This window comes from Euleptes europaea, chromosome 3, assembly GCF_029931775.1.
Source record: "Euleptes europaea isolate rEulEur1 chromosome 3, rEulEur1.hap1, whole genome shotgun sequence".
Lineage (NCBI taxonomy): Eukaryota > Metazoa > Chordata > Lepidosauria > Squamata > Sphaerodactylidae > Euleptes > Euleptes europaea.
The window spans coordinates 18,361,478-18,387,758 of NC_079314.1; the positions used below are offsets into that span (position 1 = coordinate 18,361,478).

General features: G+C 49.5%; 2 protein-coding genes across 2 annotated transcripts; one reads left to right on the forward strand and one right to left on the reverse strand.

Moving 5' to 3' along the window:
• Positions 1 to 2,934: 2,934 nt before the first annotated feature.
• Positions 2,935 to 5,859, forward strand: CTU1 (cytosolic thiouridylase subunit 1). Its single transcript, XM_056846416.1, has 2 exons — positions 2,935 to 3,442; positions 5,309 to 5,859. The coding sequence occupies exons 1-2, from the start codon at positions 2,935 to 2,937 to the stop codon at positions 5,857 to 5,859; spliced, it is 1,059 nt and encodes a 352-aa protein (XP_056702394.1).
• A 1,598-nt stretch (positions 5,860 to 7,457) lies between these two features.
• Positions 7,458 to 22,164, reverse strand: LOC130474720 (trypsin-like). Its single transcript, XM_056846417.1, has 5 exons — positions 22,122 to 22,164; positions 14,001 to 14,196; positions 10,682 to 10,932; positions 9,012 to 9,148; positions 7,458 to 7,607 (listed from the first exon to the last, which is right to left on the reverse strand). The coding sequence occupies exons 1-5, from the start codon at positions 22,162 to 22,164 to the stop codon at positions 7,458 to 7,460; spliced, it is 777 nt and encodes a 258-aa protein (XP_056702395.1).
• Between the last annotated feature and the right edge of the window lie 4,117 nt (positions 22,165 to 26,281).

Consider the following 26,281-nt stretch of genomic DNA (forward strand, 5'->3'; position numbering starts at 1 on the left):
TGACTCAGTAAAGCAAGCCACAGCTCTCACTTTGCAAGATCTGAGCAAGGCTGTTATGGATAGGACGTTTTGGAGGACACTGATCCATAGGGTCGCCATGAGTCAGAAGCGACTTGACGGCACTTAACACACACACGCAGGCATTTGATGCGGTCTTGCATGGAATCCGAGTACCCACCTGGCTCAGCATACTCTACTGAATGGCAGCAGCTTCCTGGAAGAGGGAGACCATTTTCAACACCTGATACTAAAGATCTTTTAACTGAGAGATGCCAGAGATCGAAGCTGGGACCTATATGCAAAGCACAGGCTCTGTCACTGAGGCATAGTGCTTCCAAGCAAACACCATCTGCCTGCTTTTCCTCTGACATTTCTGTTGGGGGTTGCAGGGAGTGGGTGCTTAAGTGCCTTCTGGATGTGGGCTGCAAGCTGAACTGGAGTAGGAACAGCATGCTGGATGCAGGGGGGAGGGGAGATGTGATGCTGCTTCATGTGTTGGGTCCAGGAACCTCAGTCCTACAGACCTCGTCTCATGGAAATCAACCCATGTCTTTTAACCCACCTTTCCTCCAGGTGCTCCCTTCTTCCATTTTATCCTCACAATAACACTGTAAGGTAGGGAGACAGAGAGCAATCCTAAGCAGGTCTCTTCAGAAGCCTACTCAAGTCTGTTCGGTGGAGCTAACTCCCAGGTTTGGCACTGTCAGCCAAGCGGTCAGCAGCCTGGCTGTGTGGAGATTTGAAGCCAAATCTTCCTGGCCTCTAGTTTGACCCTGCAACCTTCCCGCTGGCTGCCAACCACAGAAAGTTTTGGGATTTGCACCTGGCACTAGCTAACCTAATTAATTCGGCATCATACCACTTTCCCCTGCCCTCACTGCCACACATTTTTATTTCGCTTGCTTAACTCTGACGAAGAATCCTGATGAACTCGAAAGCTTGCAGGCTATTTGGTGTTTTTCGTTGGTCCTAAACGAGGTATTCATAGTGCAGTCCTGAGTAGAGGGATTAGACTGGAGTAAGGACATTTTGGAGGACATTGATTCATAGGGTCACCATGAGTCAGAAGTGATTTGATGGCACTTAACACACACACAACTTTGCACAAGGTCACACTATGAAAGCTTTGATCAGAACTGACTACAGCATCACAGAGTAATTTTTATTAATTTACTTTACTTATATAAGAACATAAGAAAGGCCATGCTGGATCAGACCAGGGCCCATCAGGTCCAGCAGTCTGTTCACACAGTGGCCAACCTGGTGCCTCTAGGAAGCCCCCAAACAAGACGCCCCCAAAGCACCTAATATAATAGACAATATAATACGTCCTGCCTTTCTCCCCAATGGGGACCCAAAGTAGCTTACATTGTCCTCCTCTCCTCCCTTTTATTTTCACAACAACCCTGTGAGACAGGTTATACTGAGTGTGTGTGACTGGCCCAAGTTCACCCAGAAACAGGGTTGCCAGGTCCCTCTTCACCACCAGCGGGATGTTTTTGTGGCGGAGCCTGAGGAGGGCAGGGTTTGGGGAGGGACTTCGATGCCATAGAGTCCAATTGCCAAAGCGGCCATTCTCTCCAGGGGAACCCATCTCTATCGGCTGGAGATCAGTTGTAATAGCAGGAGATCTCTAGCTACTACCTGGAGGTTGGCAAGCCTACCCAGAAAGCCTCTTTGTCAGAGTGGGGATTCGAACCTGCTTTTTTTTAACCAGATCATGTGTGTGTGTGAAGTGCCGTCAAGTCGCAGCCGACTTATGGCGACCCCTTTTTGGGGTTTTCATGGCAAGAGACTAAGAGAGGTGGTTTGCCAGTGCCTTCCTCTGCACAGCGACCCTGGACTTCCTTGGTGGTCCCCTATCCAAATACTAACCAGGGACGACCCTGCTTAGCTTCCGAGATCAGGCTCGCCTGGGCCATCCAGGTCAGGGCAACCAGATCATAGTCCGACCCTTTAACCACTACACCACGCTTTCATCAGGATCCTTCTTCAACCAGCCCAGTTCCATACAGTTTGTCCAGTCTATGCTTCGCCTGGAACAACTCTGCACAGCAGCCCGCTGCAAGTCGCTCAGCGACGCCCCATGCCATGGTGGGTCACGTCTGAGCACCGTGGCGCTCTAGCTGTGACGCACACCCAGGGCCGAGCCGCGAGAAGCCCAAGGCCTGCCGGGAGTTATAGTTCCCTCCTCGCCATCCTCCAAGGCGGCCGCACCGCTCTAGCTGTGACGCAGCCACCCAAGGCCGGGCCGCGAGAAGCCCAAGTCCTGCCGGGAGTTGTAGTTCCCTCCTCGGTGGCTTCCAAGGCGGCCGCACCGCTCAAGGCTGGGCCGCGAGAAGCCCAAGGCCTGCCGGGAGTTGTAGTTCCCTCCTCGTCGGCTTCCAAGGCGGCCGCACCGCTCTAGCTGTGATGCAGCCACCCACGGCTGGGCCGCGAGAATCCCAAGGCCTGCCGGGAGTTGTAGTCCCCTCCTCGGCGGCCGCACCGCTCTAGCTGGGACGCACACACCCAAGGCCGGGCCGCGAGAAGCCCAAGGCCTGCCGGGAGTTGCAGTTTCCCCTTTGCCGGCCTCCAAGGCGGCCGCACCGCTCTAGCTGTGACGCACACACCCAAGGCCGGGCCGTGAGAAGCCCAAGGCCTGCCGGGAGTTGTAGTCCCTTCCTCGCCGGCCTCCAAGGCGGCCGCTCCGCTCTAGCTGCGTCGCAGCCATCCGCGGCCTGCCGGGAGTGGTCGTTCCCTCCTCGCCGGCCTCCAAGGCGGCCGCAGCGCTCTGGCTGTGACGCACACACCCAAGGCCGGGCCGTGAGAAGCCCAAGGCCTGCCGGGAGTTGTAGTCCCTTCCTCGCCGGCCTCCAAGGCGGCCTCACCGCTCTAGCTGTGTCGCAGCCACCCACGGCCTGCCGGGAGTTGTAGTCCCTTCCTCTGCGGGCGATGGCGGCGGCGGCGCGGGTGTCGTGCCAGGGCTGCGGGTCGGGCCGCGCGGCGCTCCGGCGCCCCAAGACGGGGCAGGCGCTGTGCCGCGGCTGCTTCGCGGCGGCCTTCGAGGCGGAGGCGCACGGCGCCATCGTGGCGGCGCGGCTGTTCCGGGCGGGCGAGACGGTGGCGGTGGGGGCGTCGGGCGGCAAGGACTCGACGGTGCTGGCCCACGTGCTGCGCCTGCTCAACGAGCGCCACGGCTACGGGCTGCGCCTGCTGCTGCTCGCCGTCGACGAGGGCATCGCCGGCTACCGCGACGACTCGCTGGCCGCCCTGCGCCGCCACCGGGCCCGCCTGGGCCTGCCGCTGCACGTGGTCTCCTACCGGGAGCTCTACGGCTGGAGCATGGACCGCATCGCCCGCCACGTCGGCCCCAGGAACAACTGCACCTTCTGCGGCGTCTTCCGGCGGCAGGCCCTCGACCGCGGCGCCGCCTTGCTGGGGGCCGACAAGATCGCCACCGGTACGCCGCCAAGGGCCAGGGCCCGGCCGCGCCTTCCTGGCAGGGCCGTGAGCTTTCGAGAGCCGCAGCTCGCTTCTTCAGAGAACTGGGAACCCAAGCGCGCACGCGTGCATAGAAAAGGGCAAGGGTCCAGTCGCGCCGTCAAGACGAACGAAGTTTCTGGCAGGGGCGTGAGCTTTCGTGAGCCACAGCTCGCTTCTTCAGATAACTTAAACACACGCACACACACACGCATAGAAAAGAGCAAGGGTCCAGTCGCACCATAAAGACGAACGAAGTTTCTGGCAGGGCATGAGCTTTCGTGACTCACAGCTCACTTCTTCAGATAACTTAAACACACGCATACACACGTGCATAGAAAAGAGCAAGAGTCCAGTAACAGCGGAAAGACTAATGAAATTTCTGGCAGGGCATGAGCTTTTGTGACTCACAGCTCACTTCTTCAGATAACTGAAAACCCAAGCGCGCACACATGCATAGAAAAGAGCAAGAGTCCAGTAGCAGCATAAAGACTAACAAAGTTTCTGGCAGGGTATGAGCTTTCATGAGCCACAGCTCACTTCTTCAGATAACTTAAACACACTCATACACGCATGCATAGAAAAGAGCAAGGGTCCAGTAGCAGCATAAAGACTAACGAAGTTTCTGGCAGGGTATGAGCTTTCATGAGCCACAGCTCACTTCTTCAGATAACTTAAACACACGCACACACACACGCATAGAAAAGAGCAAGGGTCCAGTAACAGCGGAAAGACTAATGAAATTTCTGGCAGGGCATGAGCTTTTGTGACTCACAGCTCACTTCTTCAGATAACTGAAAACCCAAGCGCGCACACATGCATAGAAAAGAGCAAGAGTCCAGTAGCAGCATAAAGACTAACAAAGTTTCTGGCAGGGTATGAGCTTTCATGAGCCACAGCTCACTTCTTCAGATAACTTAAACACACGCATACACGCATGCATAGAAAAGAGCAAGGGTCCAGTAGCAGCATAAAGACTAACGAAGTTTCTGGCAGGGCATGAGCTTTCGTGACTCACAGCTCACTTCTTCAGATAACTTAAACACACGCATACACACGTGCATAGAAAAGAGCAAGAGTCCAGTCGCGCTGTAAAGACGAACAAAGTTTCTGGCAGGGTATGAGCTTTTGTGAGCCCCAGCTCACATCTTCAGATACAGCTAGAATGGGAGTCCATCTATCCTTAAGTAGAGAAGAGTGAATTCGACACACAGTGGCAATGTAAATGTCAAAAGCAAGTGAATGACATTGGCAGGTGTGATTGGATGAGGTGTGGAATGCAGAGTAGGTGTGGAGAAATCAGCATTGGTAATGAGACAGGAATCCCAGATCTCTATTAAGTTCAAGAGAATGCATAGTCTTAAGCTTCAATATTAGTTGTAATTCAGCAGACCCTCTTTCTGATCTCCCTTTGAAATCCCTTTGTAATAGAACTGCTACTCTTAAATCAGCAACTATGAGAGTCAGTTGTGCTGGATGGGGTTCCCTGCTGGGAACTTAATTCTTAGGCACATGTGGCCCCAGTTTGGATCCAGGCTGTGGCACACAAAGGGAAGGAGCTCAAGTCCTTGCGGGGTCGCCATGAGTCGGTTGCAACTTGACAGCCCTTAATTATTATAATTTTTAAAAATTGCCGTGAAGTCACAACCGACTTATGGCAACCTCGTAGGGTTTTCAAGGCAAGAGGTGAACAGTGGTGGTTTGCCCCGGTATTCCTTGGTGGTCTCCCATCCAAGTACTAACCAGGCCAGCCCTGCTTAGCTTCTGAGATCTGATGAGATCGGGCAAGCCTGAGCTGTCCAGGTCAGGGGTTATGATTAATATTGCTGTCTAATTAACTTCTTAGGTCACAACGCAGACGACGTAGCTGAGACGGTGCTGATGAATTTCCTGAGAGGGGATGTGGGTCGGCTCCAACGCTGCGCGGGAATCTTGACCGGTGGCGAGGGGGCCTTGCCGCGGTGCAAGCCCCTGAAGCACGCCTACGAGAAGGAGATTGTCCTGTACGCCTACTTCCAGGGCCTGGACTACTTCAGCACCGAGTGCGTCTATGCACCCAACGCGTACCGCGGCCACGCCCGCACCCTGCTCAAAGACCTCGAAGCTGTGCGGCCCAGTGCCGTGGCCGACCTGGTGCACTCGGGCGAGCGGCTGGCAGTGCGCCAGGATGTGCGCATGCCCACCCAGGGCACCTGCCGGCGTTGCGGCTACCTCTCCAGCCAGCCCCTTTGCAAAGCTTGTGTGCTGCTGGAAGGGCTCAACCGCGGCCTGCCTCAGCTGGCGATCGGCAAGCCCGGCCGGCTACAGAAGGCACTGACCGACGCCAGGAAGTCGGAGGGGGGCTTCCAGGAAGGCTCTCAGCAGGACAGCAAAGCCACTCGGACCATAGACTTCTGAGCCTGTATTTTTCCTTTCTTTGATCTCGAGAGGTTCCTCTTTGTCTGGAAGAGTAAAGGCTGTTCTGTTGGATCCGTCAAGCAGCGTATCAAGGGTCCCCAGCGTGGTGCTTGTGGGCGCCATGGTACCAACGGACACCTTCTGTCAAGTGTTTTTAGAAAAGTGGGAGGGAATTGTTACTATTTGAGTTATGTATAACCTCACTGCCTGACATTTTGTGGTCCTGTAGCAGCCATTTTGTGATTGTGCCCACCCCTGTGTGTCAGAATTCCAAAGGTGACCAGAGGCTCTATCAATTTGGGACCCCTGGGGTAGATGTTGCTATCTACTATGAAGTGGAAAGTTCACTGCACCCTACGCAAAACCAGCGGCTCTCCAACCAGTGGGTGGGGGCACAGATGCAACCGGGGATGAGGGTCTGTGCCATATGAGAGGAGCCAGGAGGTACAATGGCCACATTAAACACGATTAAACTTGAGATTGATCTTCATCAGGCGTTTGTGCTTCCATTTCTCTTCTTCCTAATGCTAACATTCAGAATGGCAAGGCTTTTCCTTGGTTAACAGAATCTGTCAGAACTGAACAGAGGATGTTTTGGGTGTCTTCCAGTACTTTTTCTATTGTGTATCGATATTAGTTCCCTGACCTGGGTAGCCCAGGATAGCTTGACCTCATCAGATTTTGGCAGGTAAGTAGTGTTGGCCCTGGTTAGTATTTGGATGGGAGACCACTGAGAACATAAGAACATGAGAAAGGCTCTGCTGGATCAGATCAAGGCCCATCAAGTCCAGCAGTCTGTTCACACAGTGGCCAACCAGGTGCCTCTAGGAAGCCCACAAACAAGACGGCTGCAGCAGCAGCATCCTGCTTGTGTTCCACAACACCTAATATAATAGGCATGCTCCTCTGATCCTAGAGAGAATAGGTATGCATCATGGTATCCATTTGAATCCCAGATCTCTATTAGGTATCCATCTTTTAGGTATCCATTAGGTATCCATTTTGACCAGTAGCCAAGAATATCCCTCTTCTCCATGAACATGTCCACTCCCCTCTTAAAGCCTTCCAAGTTGGCAGCCATCACCACATCCTGGGGCAGGGAGTTCCACAATTTAACAATGCGTTGTGTGAAGAAATACTTTTATCTGAAAGTCCAGGGTTGCTACACAGAGGCAAGCAGGGTCATCCCTAGTTAGTACTTGGATGAGAGACCACCAAGAAGCCCAGGGTTGTTACACAGAGGCAAGCAAGATCGTCCCTAGTTAGTACTTGGATGGAAGACCACCGAGGAAGTCCAGGGTCACTATGCAGAGGCAGGCAATGGCAAACCACCTCTGTTCATCTCTTGCCTTGAAAACCCTACATGGTTGTCAGAAGTCTTGGTTTTGGACTAACACAGCTGCCAACAATCTTTGTCTGCTTCAAAACTTTTCCTCCTTGAGCCTTGCCACTGGGTAAGCAAGCATGATCCACTGGGGACAGGGCTCACCATCCACTGGGATCCCTGAATGCCCTGTGTGAGAAAACTATGGAGAACAGCAGACGAAATACAGAGGCCAAACTATAATTACTCCAGAGTTTTATTGGGACTAACACAGTTAGTCAGTCATGCGCCTTATGATCCATCCCCTGAATTTGCAGATTTCAGTGTAGACTCCGGGTTTATTCTTAGCTGCACAGTGCGAGTGTCCCCACGAAACCAAGCCATGAAGGACCCTGTTACAGACCATGGGGCCTCCAGAATCGCCCTGTAAGATTCACCAGCACAAAATGGTCAGAAGGTGGCTTGAAAAAACTGTCCTAGATCAACATGAAGCATGGTTCAGAAAGGTACAAGGATTGTGGCTCCTAGATTAGGGTCTTTTATGCATGGGAGTTTTACCTGGGGTTCCAGGATCTTTTGACCCACAGTTTTCTGTTCTGAATCCTAAAAATGCTATGCATGTTGCTGTTTGCCCTGGAGAAAGTCCTGCGGTTTCCAGAGTACTGCAGAATCACCAGCAGAAATCTGGAAGCGTCTGAGTCCCCGCCCCTTGAAAACACTGGTTTGTAATTGGCTGTAGTGCTTATTGTGAGAAAAATGTCCCCACCTCCAGCTCCCCTCTCCCAAGCTTTGGCTTATGCATAGGAATGGGGACAATTTGACCCAGGCTGATCTCAGGAGAGATCGAAGAATTGCGTTACAACAGGAATGAGAAGACCCAGACATTGTGCGGTCTGCGCTCAAAGTCATCTCTAAGGGACGGAAAACTCATGCATAACCCCAACAAAAAACCGAGTCGGACTGGCGGAGAAAGTAAGTCAGAGTGCCCAGGCATAAAAGACCTAAGTCTAGTTTTCTGCCAGGGACAAAACACTTGATTTCTCTTTGAGTTATTGATCAGTATTTGGAGAGTTCAGATACTTGGCGTTTTCTTCATGTTTGGAAATGATCATTTTAGGGAATTTGTATGCAGCCTTTCCAGATGCCTGCCAGATGCATCTCGCAAGGAAAAACAATATCAGTAGATAATAGCATGAATTAAACATGTTAAAAATGAGTCATGGGCATGAAAACAGCACAAAACAACATCGGAACACCCTGAAAAGATTTCAAAAAACAAAACACCAGTCCTCAGGCAAGAAGCAGATTGTAAAACAGCTAAAAGAGTTTTTTAAAAAGCCCTTTCTTAAAAGCCTGGTTAGAAATAAATGGTTTGAATGGGCAGCCGGTGAGCCTCAAGGGAGAGGGTGTTCCAAAGACGGGCCCACTACCAAAAATGCCCTGTCGCTAGGCACCGCCCTCCTCAATTACATGACACAGAAAATTTATGCAACATAATTTTAAGGTTTTGCCACGGAAAGCACTTCTTTTAAAGTTTATGGGAATCTACAATTTGGAAAGAGTGTTTTCAGTGCACAATAATCTCTGAATTTTCCAAGCCAAAGTGCTTTTGGCAAGGCTGATGCAAGAAGTCCCCTGTGGGTCATCTTTCCACTCCAAAGTGATCTTCTGATCAGGTCATGACTTCTGCGCCCAACCGTTCTCAGACTGTGAAATGATACCCGTACCAGAGCCTCCCTATAACCGCAGGAAAACTGTCCTGGGTTGGCCCCCTTCCTGGAATCCGTTCCGCAAGTAAATGCAATGCCGTGGGCCTTTTCCTGCTCACCTGGCAGGCGTCTCTGCCTCCTTCGATGGCTCCTCCACAAATCTGACTGTTGATGAAGCTGGACCCATATTCATTCCGGCACGCTCTTTTGGGCAGGACCTTTACTTCTATGCACTGCAGGTTTTTGGAGTATGTTACTGCAAGATGAATCTTTGGGTGAGCAGGCTGAAGCGGACGGACAGGGTGAGTTGTGGCTTAACTAAGTGGGGCTTCCCTCATCACAAGCTCTAGATATCGTTCCCCAGCCCACCATCCGGAAATACAAAGTAAACAGAGGAAGCTGCTTGAATCAACCATTAGCTCATCCAGTCTACTGTTACAGCCAGTATGGTTTAATGGTTAGGAGGAGGGAAGGGGCTGTGGCTCAGCGGTAGAGAACCTGCTTAGCATGCAGAAGGTCCCAGGTTCAATCCTTGGCATCTCCAATTCAAAGGACCATAAGGACAGCTAATTTCCCCTCTTCTCAATCTAACAAAGGACATCTCTGAGGAAGGGAGACTGAGGAAGGATGGTGAAACAAGTAGCCAAATTTTGTGCTGCAATAAATAAGATCTGTCCCAAGTTCAATCCCCGGCATCTCAAGTTACAGGGACTAGGCAAGTAGGTGACATGAAAGACCTCTGCCTGAGACCCTGGAGAGCCGCTGCCGGTCTGAGTAGACAACACGGACCAAGGGTCGGATTCAGTATAAGGCAGCTTCATGTGTCCATGCGTTCATATGAATGTTTTAATGGCATTAGCCATATTAATAAATCTGAATATGAATGGACTGGTCAATAGGTGATGGGAAAGACCTCCACCTGAGATGCTGGAGAGCTGCTGCCAGTCAGAGTAGGCAATGCTGACCTTGATGGACCAATGGTCTGATTCTGTATAAGGCAGCTTTGTGTGTGTGTGTGTGTGTGTGTGTGTGTTGTACGTTGCTTTGGGTCCCCAAGGGGGAAGAAAGCAAGGGATAAATATCTAAATAAATACTATCTTTTCTGGCTTGCAGTGGCTCTCCTAGGTCTCAGACTGACTTTTCTCCCCTGGCCAAGCACTCAATTCTTTTTCACAGGAGATGCCAGGGACTGGACATGAGCTATGAGCCACTGAGCTATGAACATTCTTAAGAGGTTCTAAGATGCATTCCCCTTCCAGACAACCTGCCTATGTAGCAGATTAAGCCAGCAAGATACTGGCAGGTTAAGACAGCAAAACTCAATCCGGGAGACTAAAAGGATGCTTCTTTTAGCATTAAAAAAAATGAATCCAGTATTTCTGATCCTAGGCACAGTTACTGTCTTCTAAGCCCGGCCCTGGATAGCTCAAGATAGCTCGATCCCGTCAGATCTCAGAAGCTAAGCAGGGTCAGCCCTGGTTAATACCTGGATGGGAGACCACCAAGAAAGTCCAGAGTTGTAACGCAGAGGCAGGCAATGGCCAAACACCTCTATTCGTCGCCTTGAAAACCCCACTGGGTGGCCATAAGCCAGCTGTGACTTGCCAGCAAACAAACCCTAATTGAAATGAATACTCTTCAGAGCAGCCTTGGTCCCAATCCTCAACTAAGTGTGGGTGTTGGATCTCCAGTGGCAGAAGTGGGGTGGGGAGGCTTGCTTTGTGACACCCCTCTTGTCGTTCCTGCTTCAAGCTTCCCCCAGGTGTGATCTCAGAGCCTGTGGTCTTACCTTCGGGCACAGTTGTGGTGCCCCAACCTGACACCACGCACTTCGTCCCGACAGGGGCGCACTGTTTCGCCAGCGGAATGGGCCTGACTCTAGGCCCCAGGATGGCAGGGGGGTCCAGGCGTAGAAGCATGATGTCGTTGTTCAGGACCACAGGTTCAAACGCACCGTGGCGGATGACCTGGACGGCTTGGGTGATCTGGGCCCCTCCTTTCTTCCACAGAGTGTGAGCGCCGAGGAAAACGGTGATCGCGCTATGAGGCAGACAAAATGTGCAGAAACTCAGACCAGAGATTATGCTCGATAAGGCGCCGAAACGTCCCGTTTGAATGCTCCCGTTGATCACAGATTCTGAAGTTACCAGCGGAAGAGCAACTGAGCGGCAGGGGGTTCCTCCCTGCTTGACCTCTGAGCACTTTGAACTACTGTGCTCCTAGCAGGATGGGACTAGTGAATGAAACAGGTATAGGGTTGCCAACCTCCAGGTACTAGCTGGGAATCTCCTGCTATTACAACTGATCTCCAGCCGATAGAGATCAGTTCCCCTGGAGAAAATGGCCACTTGGGCAATTGGACTCTATGGCATTGAAGCCCCTCCCCAAACCCCGCCCTTTTCAGGCTCTGCCCCAAAACCCTCCAGGAATTTCCCAACCCTAATTCTTCCTGAGACCACTGCCCAGAGAGACATTTTCTCCAGGGGATAGGGTTGCCAACCTCCAGGTGGTTGGAAGGAAAAACACACCTATGCTATTAACATATAGTTATCAGAAAAAAAAGCAGCACACAGCTCTCTATATATTCAAATTGCAAAAATTGTATTATAAATGACAAACACTGACAATGTGAAAAAGTGAACACCACCCTATCAGTGACTAAACAATTAACATATAAATATAAGGTAAAGGTAAAGGTCCCCTGTGCAAGCACCGGGTCATTCCTGACCCATGGGGTGACGTCACATCCCGATGTTTCCAAGGCAGACTTTGTTTGCAGGGTGGTTTGCCAGTGCCTTCCCCAGTCATCTTCCCTTTACCCCCAGCAAGCTGGGTACTAATTTCACCGACCTCGGAAGGATGGAAGGCTGAGTCAACCTTGAGCCGGCTACCTGAAACCAACTTCCGTTGGGATCGAACTCAGGTCGTGAGCAGAGCTTTTGACTGCAGTACTGCAGCTTAACACTCTGCGCCACGGGGCTCGTCAACATATAAATATAGACAGACAGAAACATTTCTTTCTATAAGCTTGCAAAGCTTTTTTTTCTTGAGTACAAAGTTACACGTTCTAAGCACTGCTTGTCTTTTTTGCTTGCACCCAGGAGAGAGCCCCTCTCTGTGAGGCTTGCAGGGCATCCAAGAATCATGCCTCGACGGTGCCTGCTGAAGACGCTGCCCGGGAGTACAAGGGCAAACTGCAACATGCTGGGCGTCTGCTAGAGCAACATCTGGAGAAGGCTCTGAAGCTGAAACATCAGGGAGGGAAGAAAACAGCAGAGTGGAAGGCAGGTGGTCCTTTTGCAAGTCTCAAAGAACAGGCAAAATGCTGATGAAGCCCCTAGTGGCGAAAACGTGCAAAACAATCCGGAAGGCGTTCCTTATTTCCTTTCTGGCGGAGAAGATTTAATGAAAAATGAACTCAATCTTACCTATAGCCCTATGGGCAGGAAGAAAGAAAAGACAAGCAGTGCTTAGACCTTGTAACTTTGTACTCAAGAAAAAAAAGCTTTGCAAGCTTCTAGAAAGAAATTTTTCTGTCTATCTATATTTATATGTTAATTGTTTAGTCACCGATACGGTGGTGTTCACTTTTTCACATTGTCAATGTTTGTCATGTATGATACAATTTTTGCCATTTGAATATATAGAGAGCTGTGTGCTGTTTTTTTCTGATAACCTCCAGGTGGTGGCTGGGGGTCTCCTGCTATTACAACTGATCTCCAGCCGATAGAGATCAGTTCCCCTGGAGAAAATGGCTGCTTTGGCAATTGGACTCGATGGCATTGAAGTCCCTCCCCTCCCCAACCCCTGCCCTCCTCAGGCTCCGCCCCAAAAACCTCCCGCTGGTGGCAGAGGGACCTGGCAGCCCTAACCATGTAGCAATGGCCATTTTAAGCTTGCCCACAGGAGGGGATATGTTGGGAAGGGGGCAGACTGTCCACTAGGTACACCTGGATGGTTGTATAGAAGAAGAAGAAGAAGAGTTGGTTTTGATATGGTGAATTCTCTACCACTTAAGGAAGAATCAAACCGGCTTAAAATCACCTTCCCTCCCCCCTCCCCACAACAGACACCCTGTGAGGTAGGTGGGGCTGAGAGAGCTGTGACTAGCCCAAGGTCACCCAGCTGGCTTCATGTGGAGGAGTGGGGAATCAAACCCAATTCTCCAGATCAGAGTCCACCACTCCAAACGACCATTGATTAATCTTTTTAATTAGATCTGGGGACCAGTAAATTCTTGGGAAGTTATCTGCTTTTTCCTCCGAACCCAGAGTTGAAGAGGGCGGGATTTGTGGGAGATCTACATTAAAAGTCATAATCAGGGGGAAGTCATAGTCACCTGCTCACCACTAAACTTGGGGATACCTTTTGATGTCCACCATAAAAAGGTATCCCTAAGTTTCGGACAGACTTTGTCTCTGTGGCAGTAATTGTGTTGAAACAGTTGTCCATGTTTTATTTTATTGTTTCTATTCAGAAATTTGTAATGAACTACTAAGCCCTCTGCAGACATGCAGACTGAATGCTTCTGATTCCTGTAATGCTTCCTTTCTACTGAATAATTGTTCGCCCCATGTTCTGGAGAAGGTAGCACAATTTTTAAAGTTTGCTATCGAACGCCGCAAATCAGTTAAATAGATGGATGTATTAACTCACAACACTATCCTATGCAAGTGTCTTTTAACCATTTTGTAAGGTTATATCTCAGATATTTATATTTTTACATGCTACCATATGTATAGGAGCCCTGTGGTGCAGAGTGGTAAGCTAAAGCACTGCAGTCCAAGCTCTGCTCATGACCTGAGTTCAATCCTGACGGGAGTCGGTTTCAGGTAGCCGGCTCAAGGTTGACTCAGCCTTCCATCCTTCCGAGGTCGGTAAAATGAGTACCCAGCTTGCTGGGGTAAAGGGAAGATGACTGGGGAAGGTACTGGCAAACCACCCCGTAAACAAAGTCTGCCTAGTAAACGTCGGGATGTGACGTCACCCCATGGGTCAGGAATGACCCGGTGCTTGCACAGGGGACCTTTACCTTTACCATATGTATAGTGATTTTATGCCAATAAAGGATGATATGACTATGACTAGGGTGTGTGACCGGAGATTACCTTCTGTATCCTTTCCACTTCTTCCCCACTGGTCCAGAGAGTAGCCATTCATGACAGTGTCCGGCTGTTAATACCCAATACCTATCGATCAAGACCCCTCCGCAGTACTTCTGAAAGGAGTCATAGAGGAAGACTTGCCAAGGCTGCGAGTGAGGCCGGCACTCGGCTCCCCCGATGATGCGCTCCTGAGCTGACACTGTTACACAAACAACTGGTGTTACCACACACAGGAGAAGAGGAAAGCTTCAAATAGTGTTAAGCACCCTTGCTATCTGACACCTCCTCAGATGCAAGAGAAACTCTCCCTGGATCATAAAAGGACAATATCACAAACATATTGTTCTGGAGACCAAGTCCTATGAGGAAAGGGTGAAGGAGCTGGGTATGTTTAGCCTGAAGAGGAGAAGACTGAGAGGGGATATGATAACCATCTTCAAGTACTTGAAGGCTGTCACATAGAGGATGGTGCCAAGTTGTTTTCGGTTGCTCCAGAAGGTCGGACCAGAACCAACGGGTTGAAGTTAAATCAGAAGAGTTTCCGTCTAGACATTAGGAAGAATTTTTCTAACAGTCAGAGTGGTTCCTCGGTGGAACAGGCTTCCTCAGGAGGTGGTGAGCTCTCCTCCCCTGGAGGTTTTTAAGCAGAGGCTAGATGGCCATCTGTCGGCAATGCTGATTCTATGACCTTAGGCAGATCATGAGAGGGAGGGCATCTTGGCCATCTTCTGGGCATGGAGTAGAGGACACTGAGGGTGTGGGGGGGGAGGTAGTTGTGAATTTCCTGCATTGTGCAGAGGGTTGGACTAGATGACCCTGGGGGTCCCTTCCAACTCCATGATTCTATATGAAGCTGTCTTACAAAAAGACCCATGGTTTGTCATGCCCAAGATCAACCATTCTGAATGTCCGTGGCTCTCCAAGATCTCAAGGTTTACCACCCCTGCCTTTCAGGATCCTTCAGTAAGAGAGACTGAACCTGGGATCTTCTGCATGCAAACCATGTATTCTTCCACCCGCTAAGACAAGACCCTTATTCTCTAGTTGGCTGTGGGTTGCCAGCTCTAGGCTGGGAAATTCCTGGAGATTTTGGGGATGGAGCCGGGAGAATATGGGGTTTAGGGAGGAGAGGAACATCAGTGGTGTATAACACCATACAGTCCACCTTCCAAAGCATCCATTTTCTCCAGGGGAACTGATCTCTTTTACCTAGAGATCAGTTGTAATTCCAGGAAATCTCCAGCCACCACCTGGAGCCTGGCAACCCTGCTCTACAGAGGAACACAAATGGAGCTGCCTTGGTCTATCAGGGTCAGTACTGTCTACTCTGGCTGGCAGCAGCTCTAAAGGGTCTCAGGTGGAGGTCCTTTCCAGCACCTACTGCCTGATCTTTTGAACTGGAGATGCTGAGGGTTGAAACTCAGATGTTCTGCATGCAAAGTAGATGCTCTGCCATTGAGTAAAAGCAAACGGATAATAGCTGTGTATCAGCCAGGCAAGGGTCTGTATCCTACCCATTCCTCTAAGCAAAGTTTGAAGCCTTCCTCCAATCTAAGGTCATTTATGCATGGGAGTTTTACCTGAGGTTTGTTGCTGGCTGGACCCACACTTTCCTGTTGAGAATCTCTGCACCAGCAGTCTCCAAACTCAAATCAAGTCCCGCCCCTTTAAATGCTGCTTTGTAATTGGCTTACTTCGCAGTGCTTACTGTGAGGGAAAATCCCCCTCCAAAAACCCAGTTGCCGCATAAAAAATCATTTTAAGAACAACAACAACAAAACCCGGAGCAATCTTAAAGGAAGGGAAGGAGGGGAGAAATCCAAGCCTTGGTTTTAAAAAGCCTTCCTTTTGCTCAGAAAGAGCCCCCAGGAAGCAAGAAGTATTTCAATCCCTGCCTCTGGACAAGCAATCTTCTGTGTCCAGTGCTTTGCCTTCTGCACTGGGATTTCACCCGGGCTGAGCTCAGGGGAGAGGGAAGAGTCAGGTTAACAGAGGAATGGGAAGACCCGGACATTGCGAGGGCTGGCAAAGAGGTCATCTCTAATGGACGGAAAACTCATGCAGAACTCCAAGGAACATCCGAGTCAGACAGGGGGCGAACGTGAATCCAAGTCCCCATGCATAAATGACCTAAGGAGTCTTCCTCCAACTTGAGTGGCTCATCCTTCAATAGAAGTGCCCCTTAAGTTGGAGAAAGACTCTGTAGGATGGAGGAACTTTTTCTAGCCTATAGTAGGAAACCCAATTAGCATGATGTTTTTTTTACATTAGGGTCCTACTCACCTGAATGTTTCAACTCATGATAACTTGATGTCAGCAAGGTGGATAAAAATCGATAATTTTTTAAAAATTGGATTTTTTGGGGGGTTTAAATCAGGTTTTGTAAATGAAATGTTTTTCGAGGAAAAATCTATCTAAAGATAGTTTTCTGTTTCAGATTCATTATAGTCCAAAGGTTATTCATCATGAAATAAGGATCAGTTTTTAATTATGTAGCATGAGGCTGTATATTAATGCAATGTTTAAAATTTTTGGTAAATGAATTCCATTAATCCATTCGCAATGTCATGCTCTTTCAGAAATTTCTGTATGATTATTTTAGGCAATTATTATCACAGATACTTGATTTGGCAGTTCTCAAAACTGTGAATTTGTATCTGCAGAGATATGCCTCTTCTTCACAGCAAAAATCAAATCCACCCTGGCTGTCAGCCCACACTGGTTCCTAGCCATGCTGCTCATAGGCTAAACAGGACACTTTCATGCAGCATTTAACTGGGGGGGGGGCTCAGCAAGGGCAAAATGCAATCAAAAGAATAATTACAGAATAGTAAAGAATAATTAGCCCTAAGTCATCCCGGGAGGTACACAGCTGAGCTTCCAGCTCAATATAATATTTCAAAATTATTATTATTATTGGATTCCAATTGTGTAAAGATAAAGAGAAGAAGGGTTGGTTTTTGTATGCCAACTTTCTCTACCACTTAAGCAAGAAACAAACCGGCTTACAATCACCTTCCCTTCCCCTCCCCACAACAGACACCCTGTGAGGTAGGTGGGGTTGAGAGAGTGTGACTAGCCCAAGGTCACCCAGCTGGCTTCAGGTGTAGGAGTGGGGAAACAAATCCAGTTCACCAGATTAGCCTCCGCTGCTCATGTGGAGGAGTGGGGAATCAAACCTGGTTCTCCAGATCAGAGTCCATCGCTCCAAACCACCGCTCTTAACCACTACACCATGCTGGCTAGTTTCGATCTATACAGTTTGTGAAGGGTTGGCCCTGAGAGATCTCAGTTATACCTTTGTGTGTGTAAAGTGCCGTCAAGTCGCAAATGATTTACATTGACCCCAGCAAGGGGCTGTCAAGGCAAGGGAGAAGCAGAGGTGGTTTGCCATTGCCTTCCTCTGCAGAGGTTTCCTTGGAGGTCTCCTTTCCAAGTACCAACCCTGCTTAGCTTCCAAGATATGACGAGAGCAGAGTATGCAGTGCCACCTTCCCTCCGCGCTAGTTATACATTTGCTGGACCCTAAAAATCTACCAGATGGATAGACCAATTTCCTTCCTTTCCAGCTGGAGGTAGAACCCTAAATTTTGCTCCAGATGAAGCTTCGTGAAGAACAGCTTCCCCAAAGAGAACATTTGCTTGCGTTGGCTCAGAGGTATAGTTGCCGTTCTCTGTGCTCTCATCTCACACTGTTCTGATAAAGTCTGAGATTGCTGAGACCACGTGGGAAGAGATTGTTGGATGCATTTCAAATGTAACTGGAATGGTGTGAGTCAGGAACACGGGGAGGGGGGAATCTAATTTCCATGTTATGGAAGAATGAATGAAGAAGGAGAAGAGTTGGTTTTTACATTCCAACTTTCTCTACCACTTAAGGGAGACTCAAACCGGCTTACAATCACCTTCCCCTCCTCACAACAGCCACCCTGTGAGGTTGGTGGGGCTGAGAGACTGTGACTAGCCCAAGGTCACCCAGCTGGCTTCGTGTGTAGGAGTGGGGAAACTAACCCAGTTCACCAGATTAGTGTCTGCCGCTCATGTGGAGGAGTGGGGGATCAAACCCGGTTCTCCAGATCAGAACCCACTGCTCCAAACCACCGCTCTTAACCATTACACCATGCTGGCTCTCCCTTGATAATCCCTTGGGAGACACAAATAGCTGGTAGCCAGGGGGCGGGCTGGGATGGATCAACCCTGGCTTCTGCCACAGACCATCACAGACATAGTGATGGACCCTTGACCCACAACCTTGCTGCAAGCTACAGCAGCAGCGGGAATTAGGGTTGCCAGGTGGCTTGGAATGGCAGGCAATTGCCCGCCAATCCATTGGGCAGTTCACAAGGATCCATTGGGCAGCTCACAAGGCTGCCAGCAACGCAATTGAGTCACTTCCGGTTTGCTTCAGGAAGCGCTGCAGTATGACAGGACAATTTACCACTCAAATGGGGGTTCGAGTGGTAAATCGTCCCATTGCGCTGTGGTGCTTCCGGAAGTAAACCGGAAATGATGGGATCGGGTCACTCGCAGCCACATGCGTGTGATCCCCAGCCCAAAAAATCTCCTGCCGGAGGATAGGGGGTAGTGAGGGACCTGGCAACCCTAGTGAGAATCCATGCCAACCCTAATTTTAGATGATTACCCCTAGAGAGAAAATAAATTAATCTGAGTAAAACCAGGTCAGATTTCCACTTTTATTATTTCTTTAAGGAAAGAAATCCACAGTGATCAGCTCTGAAATGCCACCAACCCATATCTTTTTAAAAAAACATTTTCAAGCAAAAAGATAACAAACAAACATACATATGCTCACATCCATACAATTTAAGTTTACTTCAGGGGTCAATTTATATCTTAAACATTACTCTGTTAGTATGATATCTACTTAAATATTCTGTTTTGCTCTGAATTTATCTTGCAATTAATTTTTTCTTTCTCTATTAACTTTTAGTCTACATTTTCCAGTTAACATATTCAAAATAACATTCCCACTTCTTCTGTGAATCTTCAGTAATTCTTTCTTTCAGCATGGTAGTTAATCTGTCCATCACCGCAAATTCTTCCATTTTTTGTTGCCACTTTTCTAGATCTGGGATAGTCTCTTGTTTCCATATCTGGAAATATATCTGGATATAATCCATATCTGTTTCTTATTTATTTATTGTACCCTGCCTTTCTTCCTAATGAGGATCAAACATAGCTTATACATCATTCTCCTCGGCTCCGTTTTATCCTCACAATAGTCCTTAGGCTGAGAGAGTGTGTGACTGGGCCATGGTCACCCAGTGAACCTCCAATGGAGGAGTGTTCAAACTTGGGTCACCTAGATCCTAATCTGATACCATTGCAATTCACAGAGTCAGCCAGAGAAGGAAGAGGAGGAGGAGGAGGAGAAGAAGGGTTGGTTTTTATATGCTAACTTTCTTTACCACTTAAGGAAGAATCAAACCAGCTTACAATCACCGTCCCTTCATCTCCCTACAACAGACACCCTGTGAGGTAGGTGGGGCTGAGAGAGTTCAGAGAGAACTGTGACCAGGGTCACCCGGCTGGCTTCATGTGTAGGAGTGGGGAAACAAATCCAGTTCACCAGATTACCGTCCGCCCCTCATGTGGAGGAGTGGGGAATCGAACCCGGTTCTCCAGATCAGAGTCCACTGCTCCAAACCACCGTTCTTAACCACTACACCACGCTGGCTCTCAGAGACACCCCCCCAAAAAAAAGCAATTTATAGCTTTGCTTTTGAAGTATATATGAATTCTGTAAAGGGGAGCCCCAGAAAACCTTCAGAGTTTAAAATTATCTAACAGCCTACCTGGGTTTCTGAATTGATTGGCAAGGAAGGTGCCTTCACAATTGCATCAGAACCATATCTTTGCACTCTTGCCTGGAAGGAGGTTGCAACAGGGATTGCTAAACTATTCCAGGCTAACCTTGCCAATGCTGGGGGAGTGAGTTAAAGGGGTCGACAATAGTCAATGGATGTCCTGTCATTAAAACGCCCTCAATGGGAACCAGGAGCCACACGCTGCCTGTAGATTGATTCACACACTGTGCTTTCCCTCAGGGTACAATGTAGTCTGTACAAGTTCATTGGACCAGGTGCGCTGGAGGCTTCCGCAGCTGTCAGGCCTACACCTAAAATGTGTTCTTCCTTGTGTTTGGACACCAATGCATTAATGTCTAACTTCTTCATTCCCTTGAAAAGCGATACTAATTAGGGTTAGATTGGCAAGAATTTTAATCCGGCGTTGTGTTTTGAGAAGACGAGACTCCCTGGGAAAGACAATCATGCTAGGAAAAGTGGAAGGCAGTAGGAAAAGGGGATGAAGAAGAAGAGTTGGTTTTTATATAACGACTTTCTCTACCACTTAAGAATCAAACTAGCTTACAATCACCTTCCCTTCCCCACAACAGACACCCTGTAAGGTAGGTGGGGCTGAGAGAGCTCTAAGAGAGCTGTAACTAGCTCAGGTTCACCTAGCTGGCTTCATGTGGAGGAGTGGGGAAACCAACCTGGTTCACCAAATTAGAGTCTGCCACTCACATGGAGGAGTGGGGAATCAAACCCCATTCTCCAGATTAGAGTCCACCGCTCCAAACCACCGCTCTTAACCACTACACCATGCTGGCTCAGGAAGACCGAATGAGAGGTCTATTGACTCGATAAAGGAAGCCATGGCCTTCAGTTTGCAAGACCTGAGCAAGGGTGTCAAAATGGGATTTTTGGGAGGTCTTGAATTTGTAGGGTCGCCATAAGGCAGAAGCAACTCAACGGCACATAACACAGTGTTTTGAATTGGTTACTTTACTTTGGGGTTTTTGTGTCATTACCCACCCAAGTCTCAAGGAAGGGCAGACTGAAACCTAAGAGTAAAGTGGTAAATACCGGTATATGTACAGGTTCAGTATCCCTTATCCGGAAATCCAATATCCAAAATACTCCAAAATCCAAAACTTTGTGAGCCCCCACAAAGGGTAATAAAATGGCATGGTTACCCCAATGGCAGGTTCCCCACAATGCCCTACATGCACAAAATTGTTTAAAATATTGTATAAAATTAACTTCAGGCTAGGGGTATAAGGCGTATATAAAACATACACGAATTTGGTGTTTAAACTTGGGTCCCAACCCCATGAAGAGCCCAGCGGCACAGAGTGGTAAACTGCAGGACTGCAGTCAAAAGCTCTGCTCATGACCTGAGTTCGATCCTGACGGAAGTCGGTTTCAGGTAGCCGGCTCAAGGTTGACTCAGCCTTCCATCCTCCCGAGGTCGGTAAAATGAGTACCCAGCTTGCTGGGGTAAAGGGAAGATGACTGGGGAAGGTACTGGCAAACCACCCCGTAAACAAAGTCTGCCTAGTAAACTTCGGGATGTGACGTCACCCCATGGGTCAGGAATGACCCGGTGCTTGCACAGGGGACCTTTACCTTTACCCATCCCCAAAATATTTCATTATGTATATGCAAGTATTCCAAAATATGGAAAGCTCCGAAATATGTAACGCTTCTGGTCCGAAACATGTTGGATAACGGATACTCAATCTGTACAACGAAGCAAACCCATTCACCTCAATGGGAGTGCTTCCTTCTTTTGGACAGTCTGACTCCAGTACATCTATACCTGCTCTATTTTTTTTCTAGGTTTTTACAGAAAAAAAGGGCCATGCAGCAATCCCTAGGAACACAGTTCGTATTCCTCATCGCTGGCCTCAAAAAGAGCCTGCGTACGTATGGAACTCCCTCATCATATTCTGTAATCGGAGCTCTGTAAATGAATCATGGTCCCAAACGCAGTGCTATTCTAAGCAGAGATATCCTTCTGTTTTCCATGGGCTTCAGTGCTTAGAAGACTGCAAACCTGTTTAGGACGGAGCTGTTGGTTAGCTAGATTTTTAATTTTGCTGGTCCTTCTTTTCACCCTGTCTAAGCAATGGCCCCTGGCCCACCTCGCACGTCTTACCTGTCCTTAAAGATCCTTGCCTGATCTTTACGTGCTGTTCTAGGAAACCAGGTCCATATTAAAAAGTGGATATCAGGATTGTGTGCTCAACCCATAAAACAGGACTGGAGAAGCTTCCTGCCTACACATCTATTTGCACCTGTGCAAGAAACCCGTTACCTGCGGATCCCAGAAGTATGGCTACGGCCACGACCCACTCCATCGTACTGAACTGAAGAGAATAGGCGATGCATGCTTTTGTACCTACTGCTGGCCATATTCACGGTAAATCATTGACAGAAAGATTAATTCACCATGCTCAACCCTTCCTCTTCCTCTTTGAATTTGCAGGAAAGGTCCTACCTTCCAACATGTCATAGAGAAAAATAGGGACAGACATGCTTGTCCCTACCCCCCCCACCCCCGATGGAGAAGATCAGAAGCAAGTAAGGCACACACCTAGGCAATTTTGTTCATTTCAAGAAGTGTTAAACCAACAGCCTGCCCTGTATCCTGAAAAAAGGCAGGCAGAAACCACTCCTACCCAATTCCACACTTTACTCATATTCAGAATGGACGGGGCTGTGGCTCAGTGGTAGAGCATCTGCTTGGCACGCAGAAAGTCCCAGGTTCAATCCCCGGCATCTCCAGTTAAAGGAACTAGCCAAGTAGGAGATGTGAAAGACCTCTGCCTGAGACCCTGGACAGCTGCTGCAGGTCTGAGTAAACAATACTGTGATGGACCAAGGGTCTGATTCAATATAAGGCAGCTTAATGTGTTCATGTGATAAGGTAACACAAAGCAGCAGTGCATATTAATGTACTTAGAAGTTTTGCATCATGTGTTTTCACTGAATGATAGTGATCACCCTCCATTTTACTTGGACCCTCCTCCCCGATTTCTGGCTACAGGCCTGCTTCATGCCTGCAAAGATGTAGGCTGTTACTTCCAAAAGCTCATTGTTCTACAGTTAGCCTAGCTCTGCAGTTCTCCTTTAAGGCTTTCAAGAAATCTCTTGGGGGCGAGGATGCTGTAGTTCAGGACTCAAGCAGTTGGCACTTGCAGTCTTTTCTGGGAGGGGCTGTGGCTCAGTGGTAGAGCATCTGGCTGGCATGTGGAAGGTCCCAGGTTCCGTATCCGGCATATCCAGTTAAAGGGACTAGGCAAGTAGGTGATGTGAAAGACCTCCACCTCAGACCCTGGAGAGCCACTGCCAGTCTGAGTAGACAATACTGACTTTGATGGACCAAGGGTCTGATTCAGTATAAGGCAGCTTCATGAGTTCAGTCCAAGATTCAGAAGCAAGTTATTGAAAAGCCAAGGTGAGCTTCAGGGATTTGCATGCCCTGCCCTGGATGCCCCAGGCTAGCTCAATCTTAGAATCATAGAGTTGGAAGGGACGACCAGGGTCATCTAGTCCAACCCCCTATACAATGCAGGAAATTCACAACTACCTCAATCCCCCCCCACACCCCCAGCGACTCCTACTCCATGCCCAGAAGATGGTCACACAAAAAATCCTCCAACATCCCTGGCCAATCTGGCCTGGAGGAAAATTGCTTCCTGACTCCCAAAGTGGCAATCAGCATTTCCTTGGAGATGCAAGAAAGGCTGACACAACCCTTCCTGCCCTCCCTCTCATGTACTGCCTAAGTTCATAGAATCAGCATGGCTGACAGATGGCCATCTAGCCTTTGCTTAAAAACCTCCAAAAAAGGAGAGCCCATCACCTCCTGAGGAAGCCTGTTCCACTGAAGAACTGCTCTAATTGATCTTGTTAGATCTCGGAAGCTAAACAGGGCCGGCCATGGTTAGTATTGGGATGGGAGACCACCAAGGAATTCCAGCGTCGCTGTGCAGAGGAAGACTACAGCAAGCCACCTCTGAATGTCTCTTATCTTGAAAACCCTACAGGTCGCCATAAGTTGGCTGTAACTTGACAGCACTTTCTGCCAGTTGCATGCCATCGCACTGGATGGTGCCTGTGGGCCCAATCTGAGTTTTCCCCTAGAAGTGAAAGGATGGAGGGGAGAGACTAGGTCACATCCAAAGGGCTTTTCTTCTTCTGTTCATTATCACAAGCAGCCTCTAAAAGAACTGAGATGAGGGAGTGATGAAATCTGCATCTGTATTCTACCCATGCTCATGGGGATGGGAGATCACAGCCCAGAGATACACTCTAGTAAGAAGAAGAAGAGTTGGTTTTTATAGCCTGGTTTTCTCTACCTTTCATGAGTCCCGTGGTGCAGAGTGATAAGCTGCAGTACTGCAGTCCAAGCTCTGCTCACGACCTGAGTTCGAACGTGACGGAAGTCAGTTTCAGGTAGCTGACTCAAGGTTGACTCAGCCTTCCATCCTTCCGAGGTCGGTAAAATGAGTACCCAGCTTGCTGGGGGTAAGGGGAAGATGACTGGGGAAGGTACTGGCAAACCACCCCGTAAACAAAGCCTGCCTAGTAAACGTTGGGATGTGACATCACCCCATGGGTCAGGAATGACCCGGTGCTTGCACAGGGGACCTTTACCTTACCTTTTATCTACCTTTAAGGAGCCTCAAACCGGCTTACAATCACCTTCCCGTTCTCTCCCCACAACAGACAACTTGTGAGGTAGGTGGGGCTGAGAGAGTTCTGAGAGAACTGTGACTGGCCCGAGGTCAACCAGCAGGCTTCATGTGGAGGAGTGGGGAAACCAACCCGGTTCATCACATTAGAGTCTGTTTCTCATGTGGAGGAGCAGGGAATCAAATCTGGTTCTCCAGATCAGAGTCCACTGCTCTTAACCACTGCGCCCCGCTGGCTTGGTCAGTCCCTCCACCATCTGCCCATCTCCACCCACTGGTGTAGCTGACCATATAAACTGCCATGAGGTGCTCCAATATCACCACCTTCCCCCCACCCCCATGGTTGTTGAGCGCCCTTGGCAGCAACAATTTAAAAGCACTGCTGCTGTGCCAACCTTAGCTTTATGCCACAGATTTTTTTGTCAGAACTTGCCCAGGAAACATCTGGCGACCATTTGCTCCTTGAAACCGGGATCTCTTGCCACAAATCTAAACAGACAGGTCAGTATCAAAGACAGAAAAATATATTTTATCTCTGGATTTCAGAAAGAACGGCTACTTGGAGTGGTGCTCGGTCTGGACACGCAGGCAGAACTTGGGCAGCTGGCCCTTGGGGAAGAAGGTCTTCCACAAGAGATACAGGGTGCCAAAGTGGGCGATGCCCGTCAGCCTCAAGGTGTGGACGTTGTTTCGGTAGCTGAGAGGGATGACCCCATGCAAGGCGGGGGGCTTGGGGAGGGCCCGGGCCGAGCGGTGGACCACTCGGTAAAGGATCCGTTCCCCCAGATTCGCCTCCGCCTGGCTCACTGGCAAGTCCTTGCCTGGGAGGGGGGCCTTGCGGGGGCTTCCAGCCCCCATCAGCAGCTGCTGCAGCAAGGCCCGGAGGAGTCGGTTGGTCAGGCCAAAGCGGTCCAGCAGCGTGCGGAGCAGTTCGCGCCAGGCGGCCGACTCGAACCCCCCTTCCTCCTTTAGCATCATCAGGGACTGGTAGAACATGGAGAACATATCCCAGTCCACAGTTTTCTCCAGAGGACGTAAGATGTGCTGCTTGGCGCCCCTCCTCCTGATCTGACGGCGGCGGATTTGGGGCAGACTTGTGGGCAAGTACAGCGAGCCCTTGGGAAGCCGCTGCGTCTTTGGCCGGGGGGCTGGACCGAGCGCCTCGGCACCTGGGGGCGGCTCCTCCAGCTTGAAAATGGCCTCTGGGGCCCTGTGCTGCCACTTGCCCAGGGACCACGTGATTCTCTTGGGCTGCGCCTGGCCGGGGGGCTGCTCTGCCCTCTCTGGGATCCCCTCTTCCACCTGCTTCTCCTTCCTTCTCTCTGCTCTCCCCTCCCACTCGCCCTCACTCAACCGGACAGGCCGCAATTTAAACGGGAAGTACTGAGGTTTGTGCCGCTGCTCCCTTTCATATTCGACCCTGTCCTGCTGGGCCTGCCATTTACGGACGGCTTCCTTCAGCCTCTCGTCCACCCAGGCCTTCTTTGGAATGACCCTGCCTTCATCGGCTAGCCATTCTTTGTCTGCTTTTGCCCACCACTCGCGCTGCTTGAAGCCTGTCTCCAGCTGCTCCTTCAAGATCCTGGCCCGCACCATGATCTGGGCAGCCGTTCGAAGGGCCTGGAGCCTGGCAGTGAACTCCCTTGGATTAGTGCGCTGGGGCTGATGGGCCGCTACTGCTTTCCTCAGCTCCTCATAGATGGGACAGACTACTCTGGCCAAAGACTCGTCCTCCTCTTCTCCTTCCTTTGCCACTTGCTCTGCTTTCTGTAGCAAA

Excerpts from the sequence above, each read along its gene's own strand:
- CTU1 (XM_056846416.1), top strand. The coding sequence starts at position 2,935 with ATGGCGGCGGCGGCGCGGGTGTCGTGCCAGGGCTGCGGGTCGGGCCGC. Across the intron at positions 3,443-5,308 it reads GGCCGACAAGATCGCCACCG|GTCACAACGCAGACGACGTA; the intron begins GTACGCCGCCAA and ends TTAACTTCTTAG.
- LOC130474720 (XM_056846417.1), bottom strand. The coding sequence starts at position 22,164 with ATGGAGTGGGTCGTGGCCGTAGCCATACTTCTGGGATCCGCAG. Across the intron at positions 14,197-22,121 it reads CATACTTCTGGGATCCGCAG|TGTCAGCTCAGGAGCGCATC; the intron begins GTAACGGGTTTC and ends TTTGTGTAACAG. Across the intron at positions 7,608-9,011 it reads GAGGCAGAGACGCCTGCCAG|GGCGATTCTGGAGGCCCCAT; the intron begins GTGAGCAGGAAA and ends TGAATCTTACAG.